Consider the following 18498-nt stretch of genomic DNA (forward strand, 5'->3'; position numbering starts at 1 on the left):
CCAAGGCCCAGCCGGCCACCGCCTCCAGCAGGCCTGACAGGGTGGCTGCTGGTGCGCTAGGTGGCCGGTACACCAGTGAGACAGCCAAGTTCACCTCGGAGCCCCACACTAGGCCAACACATTCAATGCCGGGGATCGATGGCGGTGGTAGAGCCCTGAAAGAACAATCTTCCCGGATTAATAGTGCCACCCCTCCCCCCCGGCCCACAGTCCGTGACTGGTGGAGGACGGAAAAACCCGGGGGCGCCATCTCTCGTAAGGTAACAGTATCCCCTTCACGCACCCAGGTCTCCGTCACACAAGCCAGGTCGACCCCCTGCGAGATGATGAAATCTCGCAGGGTGGCGGTTTTGTTGCCTATAGACCTGGCATTGCACAACACCAGTGACGGAGGTGAGTAATCCTTGCTCACCCTACCCTCGTCTCTCGGGATGGGGCGCAGATTGGAAGGGGTACGAGCATATCCGTATCTCGATCCCCTTCGCCTATGACATCTGCCCCCACCGCCATACCTCCCTCGCCCCTCCACAGTAGGAATCCCAACAGGGAGAAATGTAAAGTATTGCACTTGGGTAAAAAAAACAAGAGGCACAAATACAAGATGGGGGACACCTGGCTTGAGAGCAGTAGATGTGAAAAGGATCTAGGAGTCTTGGTTGACCACAAACTTGACATGAGCCAACAGTGTGACGCGCCAGCTAAAAAAGCCAATGCAATTCTGGGCTGCATCAATAGGAGTATAGCATCTAGATCAAGGGAAGTAATAGTGCCACTGTATTCTGCTCTGGTCAGACCTCACCTGGAGTACTGTGTCCAGTTCTGGGCACCACAATTCAAGAAGGACACTGACAAACTGGAACGTGTCCAGAGGAGGGCAACCAAAATGGTCAAAGTCCTGGAAATGATGCCTTATGAGGAACGGTTAAGGGAGCTGGGCATGTTTAGCCTGGAGAAGAGGAGGTTAAGGGGTGATATGATAGCCATGTTCAAATATATAAAAGGATGTCACATAGAGGAGGGAGAAAGGTTGTTTTCTGCTGCTCCAGAGAAGCGGACACGGAGCAATGGAACCAAACTACAAGAAAGAAGATTCCACCTAAACATTAGGAAGAACTTCCTGACAGTAAGAGCTGTTCGACAGTGGAATTTGCTGCCAAGGAGTGTGGTGGAGTCTCCTACTTTGGAGGTCTTTAAGCAGAGGCTTGACAACCATATGTCAGGAGTGCTCTGATGGTGTTTCCTGCTTGGCAGGGGGTTGGACTCGATGGCCCTTGTGGTCTCTTCCAACTCTATGATTCTATGATAATCTAGAAGGAAAACTCTGGGCCGAAACCTCTGCTGCTTTGTGGGACATCTTTGGGAGCAGAGTCCCTCAGATGGGGACGCTTGATGGCACCTTCTATGCCTCCTTACAGCAACTCCTACTTAATATATGTAATATTATACAGTCATACCTCATGTTGCATCTGCTTCAGGTTACGTCTTTTCAAGTTGCATCCCGCGGCAACCCAGAAGTACCGGAACAGTTACTTCCGGGTTTTGCTGCTTGTGCATACGCAGAAACGCTAAATCGCGCAGCACTTCTGGATGCGAACACTTTGAGTTGCGGACGTGCCTCCGGGACGGATTATGTCCGCAACTCGAGGTTCCACTGTATTTAATATATATAATATTAAAATCAACGATAAGCTGAAAACTCAAAAAACAAAAAGACCTAGTGGCCTTCTGCATACCTGGGTAGGCTTGTCTGAACAAAGTTGTTACTTGCAGGTGCCAAAAAGTTTTAGACAGACGGTGCTGTCCTGGTGTCAGTAGGCAGGGCATTCTGGAGTGCGGGTGCTGCCACACGAAAATAGATCTTTCTTACAAATGCAAAAGGGGTATTTGGGCTGCTGTAACAGTGTCAGGGCTGCAGATCCAAGTGGTCAAGGGGGTGTTCTGTGGGGTAAGGAGATCATGCAGGTGAACCAGTGCCAACTTGTTAAGGGCCGCATATACTAATAGTGGCACCTTGAACCTGCAACAGCAAATCATCTGTTTTTCGAGAAAGGGCCCTACTTCTGTGGTAGAGCTCATGTCTTGGATGCAGGTCCTGGGCTCCATTCGTAGCCACTTCAAGCAGAGCTGGGAGTCCCACATTCAAAATGCCAGACAGTGCAAACAATATTGATCTAGATGAGCCAGTGCCCTGACTCTGTGGAAGGTCACTTGCTATGCTCAAGGGACTTTGCTGGCCTCCAGCAGACCTTGGACTGGAAGAGCAAGGCCCCCACTTTCTATAATTAGCCTCGTGCTGCTGGCTAATCCTCCAGGCAAGCAGCCTTGACGTGAACACAGGAGACAAAGCTGCTAAGAACAGCGGCTGGCCATGCGCCGCCCTCTCCCAAGTGTCCACCTGGACAGTGACTGGCAAACGCTGGGTCAGAGGGATTCCCGATGCCCCGTGAAAGTCCAGGGGAAACCACTCCGCAGAATTCCCTGCGCTGTCCCCTTTGCAGCGGCCATTCCTTCCCCACACGCTGACCAAGCCGACCACCAAGGAAGCCAATTGCCCAAAGGCTTCCGCTGCCTCGAACTTCTTGCTGCGTCCTCACTTGACCGCACAGCAACATCAGAAGCAAGGGCACCCGAAGGTGTTTTGTGGGAAGGACCCACAGCTGAGCAGTGTGGCACCTACTTTGTCACAGTTTAAGTTCTGAAACCCAAGAAAGCTGCTGCCAGTCAGTGTAGACAATACTGAGGCAGATGGACTGAGTAAGGCACCTTCCTATGTTCCTACAATCAGGTGAGTATTATTATCATTAATTAAATTTGTATATATACCATCCCTTATCCAAAGATCACAGGACACTTCACAAGATAAAAATACAAAATGAGAACACAAAAAGACCGTTGATCTAGCTCAGTATTGCCTCCACTGACTGGAACCAAGTGGCATAGAAAGAGGGCAGGCACTGAATGGAGGGCAAGAACAACGCCCCTGCGGACACCTCCCCAACCAGGAATCTGCTGCCAGGACCTCTGTGTGCCAAGCAACTGCTCTGCCCCTGACCTATGGCCCTTCCCAAGACCCAGTGCGAGGGCAGCGCTGATGCATTAGGGTTTGGGATGGCTGGAGAACACCCTTGAAAGAGGTGGAAACAATGGACCCTCCTGGAACAAGCTGCTCTGCTTTAATATCCTCAAAAGTTGTTTCTGGCCCTGCAAGAAGCGACTGGTGTTTTCTGACGTCCCCCAGGGAGCTACTGCAGAAGTCAAGCTGTAAAGGAAGGGGTGCTGGGCCCAGTCATTGCCTTGGAGGAGGCACACCTTCCTTCCAGGCACACCTGGCAGGCACAGTTCTCTCAGCTTCTGCAGGAACTGGGCAGCAATGCCCAGAACAGATCCAGTGAAACATTGCCACCTTCTGGAGATGCAACAGAAGAGCAGCTGTGCCTCTTTTTGAAGCCAGACCGCCTAGGAAGTCAAGCTTCCCCACCTCCAAAATCCTCTTTCCAGGGATAACAGCCCTTCTTTCCTGTCTGCTGGGGACATTCCCCCTGACATGATCTCAAGTTGCTATTTTAGCTTTATCAAGAGTCGTCCAGATGCCAGCAAGCCAAGGCAGGTGAATTACCAGGAACTAGACAGAGATGGTCACCAGGCAGTCCTTTTGATGTGGGATAAATATTCGCTTCAGCATTTGCAAGGATGTCCAAGCTTCTGCATGCTGCTTAGATGAGCTGAACTGCCCCAGAAGCCACCAGGGGAGCAATGGTTTGGTATCTGATCAGATGCTGAGAGTCTTCATCCAGGTCAATCACATATTCTCTGAAAGAGACAGACCATAATAAGGTTAGGTAAGGTTGCAATTCTATATACACTTACTTTTGAGCATAGTAGGAATTTCTTCCTAATTAGAGATATGTTGGATTGATTTGCATGCTAGTTACTAGGAATTTATTAAACTCAACTAGGGCACTAATTTCCATCTCCTCTCTCTCTGAGGTCACTGTGAAAATATATTTTCAAATGTCAAAGATCTGCAAATATTTACACACACTTACAGCAGGGTGGAGAACCCATGTCGCTCTGTATATTGTTGGCCTCCAACTGCCATCCTGTAAGCCTGGCCAGGGATAAGGTGGGAACTGTAGGCCAAGATCTAGAGAGCCAGCCTCTCTCAAAAACCGTCAAGCCTTTCCAAGCAGAAGGACTGGAAGCCTCACAAATCAGGCTTAACACCCACGACATATTTAAAGAAATCCATTTCCATTGGCATTCAGATACATACGGCCCCTGGCAGTGGAGGAAAAACAGAGACAGCCGCTGTGGCCAGAAGCCCTTGAGAGATGGGTGAATACAGAATAAGGCTCATTCATTTTCAAAGCCACCCAGGTTTGTGGCCCTTGCTTCCTATTGCAGCAGCAAGTTCCACATTTTCACTATTTGCTGTGTAACGAAGGAAACAGGGGAGCAACGGCCAAACCCTACTGGGCTGCTCCTGAGAAAGCTGACGATCTGTTGTTTTTACCCTGCTTTTCTGTCCATGGACATACAAAGCAGTTTGCAATTCTCAAATCAACTATAACAAAACCCTGAAACATAAACAGCCATCCTTGTTTAGAAAATAACATTTAAGACAGCAGCTGATGGAAGCCAACCAAGCACCTTTAGTGGTTTAGTTCAGCCTCAGTGCACAAAGCCCAAGAAGTCGCTACAATCCTGCCTGTTGTGTAAGCCGCTAGAGGTTTCAAAAAGGCAAAGGGACATGCCGAATATCAGCCGCAAGGAAGCAAAGAGACACACCCAGCAAGCAGGTGCAAAGGCTTCTCTTTTTCAGAAGTCGTGCACCTTGTTGAAGGCTCCTTGGGAAGAACGGCTTGAACAGGAGTTTGTCCTGCTGGGGTGGGCAGGAGTAGCAGCCTTAAACATCTGGAAAGCCCCAGGCTGGGAAAGGCTGGTGGAGGGAACTTCTCTGGGGAGATCGTTTGGGTGCTGGTGTTTGGGCTCATCCCTTCCTTTTTGGGGTACTGATAAGCTCAGCAAGCTCCATTCTTGGGCGTCTCTTTCCTACCTCTGCTCATCAGTCTCTGGTTCCACCAGGATATTCTCCTGTCTCTCTTTCACCCGCAGGAATACGAAGGAATCCAGATTCGGTTTGGGTACTGTAAGGAAACACACAGAGAGGGAAAGGCTTCTCCATCAAAATTGTCTGCAAAGCACTCCTCCAAGGGGAGACTGTCACCCCATCATCTGGGAGTGAGACAGATTGACTTCTCTGGAGACTTCAAGGAGCGTGACTAACAAGTACAGCACCATCCAGAGCGGGGACTGGGAAACGGAGCATCAGAATGACGGAATATTGGGGCAGATCTTGATGAATTGCTTTACAGTGCCACCAAAAAGCCTTATATCCAAAAGCCTTATAAATTCCTGACAGATGCTTTGAAAAGTAATCACATCCCAAATAGATGGGAATTCCCGGAAGGGGTATCTTTTACGTATAAAGGTAAGAAACAAAGGTGCAGAGATACATCGGAAGTGGAGAAATTCTGGAGAAAGTCTAAAAAACAACTAGGAGAAGCGGAGCCCTTGACAGGAGAAGGGGAGGAAACTCCCTAGGATACAGGTGAAAAATAAGAGATACAAAAGCAACAAGATTCATAATTCAATAATTAGAATTAATAAAATTATAACATAAATCAGAATGGCAGATTCAAAAGTATAAATATGACATTGATATGAGAACAGAACAATAAGAATATGATTTAAAGATACCAAAAAGTTGAGAAAAGAGTAGAAGAAGCAGGAGAAGATATTACGTTATTATTGCCCCATGATATTCTTGTAAAGAAGCTGGTAAAATGCGGTCTTGACTATGCTACCACTCAGTGGATTTGTAACTGGCTGACTGACCGAACCCAAAGGGTGCTCATCAATGGTTCCTCTTCATCCTGGAGAAGAGTGACTAGTGGGGTGCCACAGGGTTCTGTCTTGGGCCCGGTATTATTCAACATCTTTATCAACGACTTGGATGATGGACTCAAGGGCATCCTGATCAAATTTGCAGATGACACCAAACTGGGAGGGGTGGCTAACACCCCAGAGGACAGGATCACACTTCAAAACGACCTTGACAGATTAGAGAACTGGGCCAAAACAAACAAGATGAATTTTAACAGGGAGAAATGTAAAGTATTGCACTTGGGCAAAAAAAATGAGAGGCACAAATACAAGATGGGGGACACCTGGCTTGAGAGCAGTAGATGTGAAAAGGATCTAGGAGTCTTGGTTGACCACAAACTTGACATGAGCCAACAGTGTGACGCGGCAGCTAAAAAAGCCAATGCAATTCTGGGCTGCATCAATAGGAGTATAGCGTCTAGATCAAGGGAAGTAATAGTGCCACTGTATTCTGCTCTGGTCAGACCTCACCTGGAGTACTGTGTCCAGTTCTGGGCACCACAGTTCAAGAAGGACACTGACAAACTGGAACGTGTCCAGAGGAGGGCAACCAAAATGGTCAAAGGCCTGGAAACGATGCCTTATGAGGAACGGCTAAGGGAGCTGGGCATGTTTAGCCTGGAGAAGAGGAGGTTAAGGGGTGATATGATAGCCATGTTCAAATATATAAAAGGATGTCACATAGAGGAGGGAGAAAGGTTGTTTTCTGCTGCTCCAGAGAAGCGGACACGGAGCAATGGATCCAAACTACAAGAAAGAAGATTCCACCTAAACATTAGGAAGAACTTCCTGACAGTAAGAGCTGTCCGACAGTGGAATTTGCTGCCAAGGAGTGTGGTGGAGTCTCCTACTTTGGAGGTATTTAAGCAGAGGCTTGACAACCATATGTCAGGAGTGCTCTGATGGTGTTTCCTGCTTGGCAGGGGGTTGGACTCAATGGCCCTTGTGGTCTCTTCCAACTCTATGATTCTATGATTCTACGTTAAAATAAACCAGAAGAGGAAGTTGAGGGAAGTCGTATGGGGGGAGGGGGAAACTGGGGAATGATATTATTGTTATATAATGTGACATTTTGATGTTTAAAAATGTATAACCCAATCAAATTTTTAAAGGAATTTTAACTTTCTTTAAAATAGTGGATAACTTTAATTTGATTGGTATTTGGAGATTTAAACACCCACTGGAGAGAGAATTTACATTTTTCTCAGAACTGTATTGGTCTAGTGCAGGGGTCTGCAACCTTTAAGACAAAAAGAGCCACTTGGACCCGTTTCCGAAGAGAGAAAAAAACTGGGAGCCGCAAAACAAGCCAAATGTAAATAACCACACATTCTTCCCCTTCCCCCATTCTCTCTCTTTTCCCTGAGTCTATTTCAGATAGCAAAGAGGGGTATGGTACCTCTCATATCCATTTTTTTCAAAGCACCATGTGCATAGAGGGCATTATACAAATTAATACATAGAAAAGTGTCTGTCCCTCCCTGCAGTTCAACTCCCTCTCTTTTTACTAACAGCACATATCCATTCCTTCTGCTGGTGCAACTTTCTCATCATTTCTACATAGCATTTACAAACCAGTGCCAGAGAAACTGGGTGAAAGGAAGGTGAGAGGGAAGAGATATGAATATTTATGTGTGTATATGTATACATACATACACCTACACAATTACAGGTTTGAAGCCAACTTAAAATAAAAAGAGCTGGTAAGCAAAGGAATCTGTGGTGCTTTCCATGGGATCCGGGGACATGTCAGCTAATACTCTTCCCTTTCTTCTTCATTTGCTTGTCTCTGCAGCAAATCTCGAGGGTGAAGGGAGAAGGGCAGGAATTGCATAGGCACGAGAGAACAGGGAAATCCTGCATGCAGGATTTTGGTGCCTAACAGCCCCCCCCCCTCTGCAATTGCTCTCATGCTCCCCCGCCTCTCCTGCTGGCTACCTCTGGACCCCCTCCTCGTCACTGACGTACCGTATTTTTCGCCCTATAGGACGCACCGGCCCATAGGACGCACCAAGTTTTTTGGGGGGGAAATCAAGGAAAAAAAATTTATTTCCCCCCCAGGTTTGCACAGCCATCCCAAAGCTAGAAGAGAGAGACAGAGCGCTCCATCTCCCTCTTCTGCCTTCAGGGACAGCATCTCTAGCCTCCGTGGGGCAGCGGCTTGCCCCGCTGTCCCCCAGCTTATGGGGCTGGCGATGGGGAGAAGCAAGCTTGCTTCTCCCCCCCCCCCCCAGCCTTCAGATCAGGTCAGGGAATAGCGGGGTGGCGGCGCTGCGCCTCCCTGCTATCCCCCGAGCTTATGGGCTGCAGGCTGCTGCCTGCAAGCCTTGCGACCCCGCAGGACCTCGCGCCGGGATCCGGGGGGGTGGCACGGAGCTGCAGGAAGCCCTGGAGCGCAGGCAGCTCCGCGCCACCCTCCGGAGCCCCGCGCAGCTTCGCGCCGGGATCGGGAGGGTGGCGCGGAGCTGCAAGAAGCCCTGGAGCGCAGGCAGCTCCGCGCCGCCCTCCGGAGCCCTGCGCAGCTTCGCGCCGGGATCGGGAGGGTGGCGCGGAGCTGCAAGAAGCCCTGGAGCGCAGGCAGCTCCGCGCCGCCCTCCGGAGCCCTGCGCAGCTTCGCGCCGGGATCGGGAGGGTGGCGCGGAGCTGCAAGAAGCCCTGGAGCGCAGGCAGCTCCGCGCCGCCCTCCGGAGCCCCGCGCAGCTTCGCGCCGGGATCGGGAGGGTGGCGCGGAGCTGCAAGAAGCCCTGGAGCACAGGCAGCTCCCCGCCACCCTCCGGAGCTCCGCGCAGCTTCGCGCCGGGATCGGGAGGGTGGCGGGGAGCTGCAAGAAGCCCTGGAGCGCAGGCAGCTCCGCGCCACCCTCCAGAGCTCCGCGCAGCTTTGCGCCGGTATCCGGAGGGTGGCGCGGAGCTGCAAGAAGCCCGGGAAAGCCTGCATTCGCCCCATAGGACGCACACACATTTCCCCTTCATTTTTGGAGGGGGAAAAGTGCGTCCTATAGGGCGAAAAATACGGTAATTCACCCCTTCCTCCCTGACGGGGAGGGTGGGCCCATTTTGTGGTTCACCTCAGGTGCTCTCCTTCAACTCGGCGGCCACTCAGAAGCAAGGCACGGAAAAGGATCCCGAAGCACCGCCGCCACCCCTCACACACACACACACACACACACACACAAACCCCGCCCCGCCATTTCCCTCGAGCGCACGCGCTCTCTCTCCCTCGCCTCAGGTGCCTCGCACGCGGGGCTGAGGAGAGCGTGGCCTGGGTGGGCGGCTCTCGGCGTCACGCAGCGCGCGCGGGGCTGAGGAGAGCGTGGCCTGGGTGGGCGGCTCTCGGCGTCACGCAGCGCGCGCGGGGCTGAGGAGAGCGTGGCCTGGGTGGGCGGCTCTCGGCGTCACACAGCGCGCGCGGGGCTGAGGAGAGCGTGGCCTGGGTGGGCGGCTCTCGGCGTCACGCAGCACGCGCGGGGCTGAGGAGAGCGTGGCCTGGGTGGGCGGCTCTCGGCGTCACACAGCGTGCACGGGGCTGAGGAGAGCGTGGCCTGGGTGGGCGGCTCTTGGCGTCACGCAGCGCGCGCGGGGCTAAGGAGAGCGTGGCCTGGGTGGGCGGCTCTTGGCGTCACGCAGCGCGCGCGGGGCTGAGGAGAGCGTGGCCTGGGTGGGCGGCTCTCGGCGTCACACAGCGCGCGCGGGGCTGAGGAGAGCGTGGCCTGGGTGGGCGGCTCTCGGCGTCACGCAGCGCGCGCGGGGCTGAGGAGAGCGTGGCCTGGGTGGGCGGCTCTCGGCGTCACGCAGCGCGCGCGGGGTTGAGGAGAGCGTGGCCTGGGTGGGCGGCTCTCGGCGTCACGCAGCGCGCGCGGGGCTGAGGAGAGCGTGGCCTGGGTGGGCGGCTCTCGGCGTCACGCAGCACGCGTGGGGCTGAGGAGAGCGTGGCCTGGGTGGGCGGCTCTCGGCGTCACACAGCGTGCACGGGGCTGAGGAGAGCGTGGCCTGGGTGGGCGGCTCTTGGCGTCACGCAGCGCGCGCGGGGCTGAGGAGAGCGTGGCCTGGGTGGGCGGCTCTCGGCGTCACGCAGCACGCGCGGGGCTGAGGAGAGCGTGGCCTGGGTGGGCGGCTCTTGGCGTCACGCAGCGCGCGCGGGGCTGAGGAGAGCGTGGCCTGGGTGGGCGGCTCTCGGCGTCACGCAGCGCGGGCGGGGCTGAGGAGAGCGTGGCCTGGGTGGGCGGCTCTCGGCGTCACGCAGCGCGCGCGGGGCTGAGGAGAGCGTGGCCTGGGTGGGCGGCTCTCGGCGTCACGCAGCGCGGCCCGCAGGGCCTGAGGGTGGGCGGGCTGCTGATGGCCAAAGGGAGCGCGCCTGCGTGTGGCCGCGCCTGTGTGTGGCCGGCGGTGGCAGTGGCAGTCCACCTGAGGGGAGAACCGCCGCTGCGCCCTGGCGCGCCTTCCTGCCGCCGCCCTCCTCCTCTTCTTCCTCGCTCCCTGCACCATGAGGGAAGAGGCGCCCAGAGCCGCGGCAAAGGTGTAAAAGAGCCACATGTGGCTCCGGAGCCGCGGGTTGCCGACCCCTGGTCTAGCGGAAGAATTGACTCAGTATGGCTCTCTAGAGAATTATCAATACAAACCAAAAAAATAGAGATACAATCAAGAACACTTTCAGACCATAATTCAATAATACTCGAATTAAAAGGAGAAAAAGATTGCCTGTTTATATGGAGATTAAATGAAGGACTTTTAGATAATCAAAATTTTTTACAAAAAGCAGAAAAAGTCCTGAGGGATTATTCTGAATTAAATTTAAATCAAGAAACAGATATAAAGATGGTCTGGGATGCCAATAAAGCTGTAATGAGAGGCTATTTTATCCAACAAAATGCCTACCAGAAAAAGATTAGAGAAGGGAAATACTGGAAGAATTGATTAAAAATAAGAAATGGTTAAAAAAACTGGGAAAGAATCAATAAAACAAATAATAAAAACGTTACAATATTCAATGATAATAAATCAGGAGATAGAATAGAAAATAAAAAGGATGAAACAGAAAATTTTTGAATATGGCAACAAGCCAGGTAAGTTACTGGCATGGCAGTTAAGGTAAAAACAGGGCGCAAATTTAATAAACAAATTAAATATAGAGGGGAAAGTAACAGACAATCTGAAAGATAAGATTGCAATTTGTAAGGTATTATACAGATCTATACAGAGCAGGTACTGAAAATAAAGAGAAAATTGAAGAATATTTAAGCAAAATAAATTACCAAAAATTGCAAAAGAAAAAAAATATTTTTTAAAATGCGCCAGTAATGGTGCTGGAGGTGCAAGATGCAGTTAAATAAGCTAAAATAGGTAAAATGCTAGGACCAGACGGATTGTCAGCAAAGTATTATAATAAAATTACAAGACTTTCTGGTACAACTGCTTGCAGATGTGATGAATGAGATTTTAAATATTGTGAAAGTACCAGAGTCTTGGAAAGAGGCCTATACAGTGGTACCTCGGGTTTCAGACGCTTCAGATTACAGACTCCGCTAACCCAGAAATAGTACCTCGGGTTAAGAACTTTGCTTCAGGATGAGAACAGAAATCGCGCGACAACGGGAAGCCCCATTAGCTAAAGTGGTACCTCAGGTTAAGAACAGTTTCAGGTTAAAAACGGACCTCCGGAACGAATTAAGTTCTTAACCCAAGATACTACTGTATTACTTTGATTCCAATGCACGATACGGATGTACTTTTAGTCAAAAATTACAGGCCAATTTCTCGATTAAATAATGATTACAAATTATTTGCCAATATACTTGCAAACTGAATGAAAAGGGTTAATGGATTTAATTCATATTGATCAGGCTGGTTTCTTACTAGGCCGCCAGATGAAGGACAACATAAGGAATATAATTGACATTATAGAATATCTGGAGGGCAGGAATGAAAAACAAGTAGCATTAATGTTTATAGATGCAGAGAAGGCCTTTGATAATATTTCATGGACTTTTAAGAAGAAGACAATAGAAATGATGAACTTTGGGGAGGCATTCAGCAGAGGTATTGAAGCAATTTACTCAGATCAACAGGCTATGCTGATTGTGAATAATGTGATAACTGAAAAATGCAAAATAACAAAGGGGACAAGGTAAGGGTGTCCCCTGTCCCCTGTCACCGTTATTGTTTATTTTAGTGTTAGAAACCCTGGTGAGAAACCTAAGATTTGATGAGACAATAAGAGGTAGGAAGAAAAGCATATAAAGCTTTTGCAGATGACCTTGTGATTACTGTAGAAGATCCCAAGAGCAGTATACCAAAGGTTTTGGAGAGGATCCTGGAATTTGATCAGGTATCAGGTTTCAAATTAAATAAAAATAAGCTCTTGGTGAAAAACATGACAGGGCAATATAAAAAGGACTTACAACAAACTACGGATTTAAATATAGCTAAAAAAGCTAAGTATTTAAGTGTATGGTATACAGCGAAGAATATAAATATATATAAATACAATTGTGTAAATATTTGGAAAGAAATAAAGAGGAACCTAGAGATTTGGGGAAGGATGCATTTATCTTTTTGGGGAAGAATATCACTGATAAAAATGAATGTTTTGTCAAGAATGTTATTTCTATTTCATCCAATACCTGCGATCAGCGGTGCAGGACACTTCAAGGAATGGCAAAAAGATCTTTCCAGATTTATATGGCAGGGGAAGAAACCAAGGAAAAAATATAAACTGTTAAGAGACACTAAGGATAGACTGGGCTTCGCCCTGCCAGATTTAAAATTATATTATGAAGCGTCCTGTATCTGTTGGTTCAGGAGTGGATAATTTTGAAAAATGCAGGTATTTTTGACTTAGGGCAAGATAACAGATTTGGATGGCATGTATATTTATGGTATGAAAAAGCAAAGATACATAAAGGACCGCATGGAGACCATGTGATAACTTCCAGACGTTGCTCTGATCTCCAACTCCCCACCCACCCAGTCCAGCTTGGCCAGTGGTCAGTGATGGTGGGACCTGGAGCCCCACAACAGCTGGAGCGCATCACGTTGCCAACCCTGTAAGCCCCTCGGAACAAGGACCTGCCTCGTAACTTCTGCAAAGCCACGTGGTGGGGAGTATTTGGATGGCCCACTGCCAAGTCCAGCCTTGCTTACCAGACTTCAGGAGATCCACCTTCTGCAGGTTAGGAGGCATGTGCTTCAAGGCCACATTTCTGAGATAAGCCTCGATGTTTGCCATGTACCTGCAAGAAAGTCACAGTCGTGGGCTTTCCTGGGAAAGGGAGAAGCGTCAGAGCAGCACAAGCATGCAGTCATCCCAAGAACATGGAGCAGCCAAGAAGCAGGGGGTCTCCTCCTTCTGCCCCTCCCAAACTCTGTGAGGGGAAGGAATCTCCAAACAACTCTCAGCTCCCTTAACCTGTCCTATGGCTTGGGGGAAGCCATGACTGTTTAAAGAGGCATTGCAGCAGCTTAAAGGTGTGGTGCAAAGGGGGGGGGGAGCCTCTTGTGCCCGTGTAGAACTCAGCAGGGAGGAGTCTGGGGACCAAGTGAAAATTAGCTGGCCCCATCCGCCGTCGGCCCAGTCCCAACTCTTACCAGCCACCATGGCATCCTCAGAAGCTTTTACCTGGCTGGATCTGCGGCAATGTGTACCTGGACTGAGAGACATGGATATGGGGTGTGTAGAAAGCTTTGGCTTTTGTACGGTTGGATTCTGCCAATGGTATTCACATGAGCTGTGGGCTGTACCAGCAACATTTGTTGCTGGTACAGCCCACCACTGGAAGGTCATCCCTGAGGGAATGTGGCCCCCTCCCCCTGCCACTATAGAGCATGCTGTTGTTAAAGGCACAGGAGCCGGCCAGCCTTTCTTTCTGATCAGTTGGCAACCCTAGTTTTGTGTCTGTATGTTAAATTTTTGGCAGCTAGTCCAGGCCACCTGGAAGATGCACAATGCAACTGAAATTAAGAACACAGAAATGAGGGGTGAGAGCCACCCGTTGCTTTCACCTTCCTGCCTCCCCATGGCCCACTCACTCACTCTTTGGCAAAGGCAAACTCTTCCGGTGATAGGAGGGCTGGCTCCCCCTCTGCCCGAGTCTTCTCCTTCTCCAGGACATGGGGAAAGTATTTCTCAATCTGCAAGCGGAAATAAATGGCGTAAGAACTGCTAAGCGGGCTACATGCTGCAACAGACTTGGACATGGCAATAATAGAGAAGGAACCTGGGACTTCTTGCAAGCAAGGCCTACTCTCTGCCCATGAGCTCTGCCCCTCATTTTATTGCTACTGCTGTACACACACACGATTCCGCTTCTGAGGACCAGCAAAGGTTTCCAAATATTCTTCAAAGGCTATCCCGTGCATAACATATTGCAGCAGTTGATCAGAGGTTACCAAGGCTAGCCCTCTACAGCCCTTTAGTTTCCCTGCACACTCCCTCTGTCTGTCTCTCTCTAGAGAGAAGGGAGGGTGGAAGCACTTGCCGATTCTGGCTGAAAATATGGGAGATCATTCTCTACCTTACTAAGCTGTACAACAGGTATCAGAAGACACACAAAGAAAGTTGATGTGACATGTGACCTCTGCATGGAAATCACGCTCACAGCGACTCACCTAATTAGAGCAGAGGGCAGCACCTCTAAGCAAAATGCTGCTGGCCCTTACCTTCCGTAGGCGGCAGCGCAGGTAGCTGCTGAGGATGTAACGGATCCTCTCGACCTCCATGCGGTGAATGCTGACCTTGAGATCGCCTCTCTCGGCCCGTTTCAGATTCGCCTCCTGTCACACACACAAAATCAGAAGTTCTGCACCGAGGAAGAAGGCACAGTCGGCCAAACCCTTTCGTCTGCGCAGCTGCGACATTCGCTCACATGGAAGGACGCAGGGGGAGAAATTGATGCCCAGCCTCCAGCTGTTCCCATTCCTTGGTCACACCACAGTGTGATGCAGTGTGCCTCCTTCAAAGTAAGACACAGACTCCCTAACATGGGGATAGTGAATCAAGACATACACCCTTAAGGAAGGGCAGCTAACCCATAGCCTGAAGGTTATGTACAGTCCCTCTAAGGTTATGTACTGGCCCCCATGAGACCTCCTGTAATGCGTCAATTACAAAAAGATTTTTTAAAAATAGTTCTTATGGGCCTTCCCACTGTGAGGCCATAGAAATTTTGTGCTGACCCCGTGCAATTTTAAAAAAAAGTAATACAGGTGGCCACCGTTCCTGGCTCCCTGTGCGTCGGCGGAGTATGCAATTGGCCACTCACCTTGCCCCTGTTCTGCCCTCTTCTACCCACATGCTGGCAGTTGTGTGCCAACTGGATGCATGCAAAATTGTCGCCGCCTGCAATTACTTTTTTTAAAAAAAAACAAACCCGATTGCTTCCATAGGTTCCTCACTATGACGAGAAATGTTTCTGGTGCTGTACACCCACCCACCCACCTAACTTTCCCGTTTGAAAAACTTATGCAAGCATGAGACATACATCTCTCTCTATGCATAAAGTAAATTATTTCTTTATACAGGAACCCGATGCCCACCAAAAGGTCATTGTAGCCCCCCAATATCTGTCCATTTTAAAGGCCCCCCTTTTTTTTGCTGACCAATCCCATGCCTCCTGCTCGGATTCTGCAATGCCAAAGGAATTTACTGGCCTTATACAGACTCAAACCATTGATGCATACTGCCTTGTTCTGTATTGTGTCCAGTGACTGACAATGGCTCTCCAGGGTTTCAGACAGGGAATATCTCCAGTCCTACCTGTGATACCTTTGAGGACCGAACCTGGGACCAGACTCTGCATGCAAAGAAGATGCTCTGGCTTAGGGCTACAGCCTTTCCCCACAATGTAATGGGGGTGTCTTTTAGATTGACCAAAGTCAATTTTACATGTGGCCCCCAGAAGGCTGGCTGCCTGCCGGCGGGTCCATGTGGCCTCGGCCCTCAAAGGGTTAGCCACGCCTGCCTTAAGCGTTCATCTGGGCATGGCTTTTCCCAAACAAACAGAGTTAAGGTCCCTCCCATCCGCCCCACATATTACCATGTGCTCCAGTTGCTCGACCACACAGTCCACCACGTCTGACTTGCTCTCCAGCAGCTCAGGGGAAAACTTCTCATTCATCCAGGCCTGGAGAGCAGAAACAGCCAATGGGCATTGTGGGGGTGGTACCAATTTTCCCAGCCTCCTTTATAACACCCTGAATTCAAGGGCCTTACAAGACTGCGGCGCAAATTTGCATATGGCTATAAGAATAATAATATCTTTATTGTCATTGCCCCCTTCGGGGATAACGAAATTACTTATCTATGCACACAGATGCAAATTTAAGTCCTGCTTTTCGATGGATTTGTGGGGGAGGCTGGGGGTGTCATTGGTTTCCTCTGCTTTTGTTCTTGTTTCTCCTTCTGTCTTTTGGGGTTTCATCTTGTGTTTTTGAGCTTTGAACCACCCTGAGGTATCTGGATATAGAACTTTAGCAAATAACAAGTAACATATAACATATAAGCTCACGGACATGGTTTTATCTAAACCACTTTGTGGGTTTTGTTGCTTTAGTAGCATACAAGCAAGGAGCGTTTCACTCAGCGGCTCTCGCGAAAGGACGGGGAGCCGAGGAGGGGAGAGGGCTCGCGGCTCCCCGGGCAGAGGCGCCCGCTTGGCCGCCCTTGGCCAGGGCTCCCCGGGCGGGCCGCCAGCCTCGTCTGCCGGACTCCCCGCTCGGGCCGAGGCCCCGCCGCCCCGACGGGAATGCGGCCTCGGCGGCGCCCGGCCCCCGCAGCCCCCGGAGCGGCCTCGCGGGCAAAGCCAGCCCCCCCCCCCGGGACCCCGGCGCCCGCGCCTCGCCCACCTGCTCCAGGCTCCGGAGCAGCTCCGCCGGGGTCAGCAGCACCTCCTCGCCCGAGTCCGCCATGGCGCCGCGCGGGAAAAGCCGGAGCGCCCCGCCCCGGACGAAGAGGCCTCTTCAAGGCGCCGCCGCCGCCCGGCCCTTCCTCCCGAGCGCGAAGATTCAAGGACCGCCGAAGAAACGTTGACACATATATTATGAATTACTCCATTAATTACTTCACCCGCAGATAAGAAGATGAGAGCCTGGGCAGAGGATGGCTTGCTTCATGGCACCAGGAAGAAAGGAAGCAGCAGCAGCAGCCTTGTCCCCTGAGCCTATTCTAAAGTACTGTAGTTCCTTCTGCGTTAGAAATGACAGCTGGGAGTGCTCGTCTCTTTTTGTTTTCCTGGGTATTGTTTATCAATTAAAACAAAAAGGTGAACAAATTTGTGTCCTGAAAGTGTGGCTCAGAGAAATAAGTTGAAGAGTCGCTGCCCTAGGGCGGGATGGGGAGAGAAGACCCAGCAGCACCTTTTAACTTAGGGTTACCAGACGTCCCCATTTCCTGGGGACAGTCCCCGGAGTTGCAAATAAGTCCCCAGACAAATTCCATCCCCGGAATGTCCCCGGATTTCATCAAACGTCCCCGGGAAACGCAGTCTCAGCAGCCCGGAGCAGTTGGCTCTGGCTGGCTTCAGGAGCTGCTCGGAGGTCCCCATATGATGGGGGTGCAGGGGCTCCAAGGTGCAGCTTCCGGGCTGCCTCCACCTTCCTTGACCCCAGCAACTAAGCTGGGAAGGGAGGCTTCACGCTGCCCATCAGAGCTTGCATGCAAGCAGGAATGGGATTGGGGCTGCTCCGATGGGAAGAGAGGCACCGCGCTGCCCAAGCCTTCGGCCCTCCTTTGCCTTTCACATTCCATTCCCCACCACCACCGAAGAACCAACAACTCAGAGGCTGCCCAGGCTCATGGAGAAAGGAGACAGAAGCCTCAGAGGAAGGGGAAACGTGGCAGTTGAGGTCAAGGTGGCGGCCGCCCCTCTGCCACTGCCATTGCTGCAGCATCATTGTCCCAAACATAGTATTTATTTATTTTATTTAAAGTGTCCCCGGATTCATTGGAAAAAATCTGGTAACCTTATCTTAACTCCCATCTCATGCTGTGTTGTCAGAACTAGAAAATCTGCTGTACAATAGGACAGGTTGGGGCACAGAAAATAGCTTGGGATCTACCGGGAGATCTCTGGCTGATTTGCAGGAAAGCAGAAACCAATTCCAACTCATTGTGCATAAGCAAAACAACTTTTTCCATCTGAAACAGCTAGCTGAAATAAAAAAAAACTAAGTAGGGGCAAACTTTTTGTGTGACAAGGCTGTGAGATCAGTTCAATAATGGTTTCCTCTCAAAAGATTCCAACTTCACACATGCAGGATCACAAGTTTGGAAGGGACCCATCGGTACAATCCAGAGTGAGTTGTTGTCCTAAACACCTGGAAGGTACTAAGTTATGAGGGAAGCCGATCTCCTCTTTACCATAGTAAAAAAGGGAAGTGTAAGCTATTGGCCCAATCAATATGGGGTTAGGTATTTTCTTGCAATCATTAGCCATGTTTCTATCCCCTAATGCTGCAATCCAGAGCTTCAAGAAGCAAAGGCGTTTTACTCACTGCACACCATTCTGGCTGCAAATAAATAAAAATATTTTATTTGAATTGACATTGGGATTCTGTCTTT

General features: G+C 50.4%; 1 protein-coding gene across 2 annotated transcripts; it reads right to left on the reverse strand.

Annotated features, from left to right (window-relative positions):
* Positions 1 to 3151: 3151 nt before the first annotated feature.
* Positions 3152 to 16926, reverse strand: GINS4 (GINS complex subunit 4). Of its 2 annotated transcripts, XM_081201039.1 has the most exons (7): positions 16785 to 16926; positions 15977 to 16063; positions 14601 to 14714; positions 13975 to 14072; positions 13086 to 13174; positions 5057 to 5147; positions 3152 to 3810 (listed from the first exon to the last, which is right to left on the reverse strand). In XM_081201039.1, the coding sequence occupies exons 1-7, from the start codon at positions 16845 to 16847 to the stop codon at positions 3714 to 3716; spliced, it is 639 nt and encodes a 212-aa protein (XP_081057165.1). In that variant the 5' UTR covers positions 16848 to 16926; the 3' UTR covers positions 3152 to 3713. The 2 variants fall into 2 exon arrangements, with proteins under 2 accessions (XP_081057165.1, XP_081057166.1); XM_081201040.1 differs by lacking the exon at positions 15977 to 16063 and having other exon boundaries at positions 16785 to 16918.
* Positions 16927 to 18498: the final 1572 nt, after the last annotated feature.

Source organism: Podarcis bocagei (genome assembly GCF_964188305.1).
Source record: "Podarcis bocagei genome assembly, chromosome: 7".
Taxonomy (NCBI): Eukaryota; Metazoa; Chordata; class Lepidosauria; order Squamata; family Lacertidae; genus Podarcis; species Podarcis bocagei.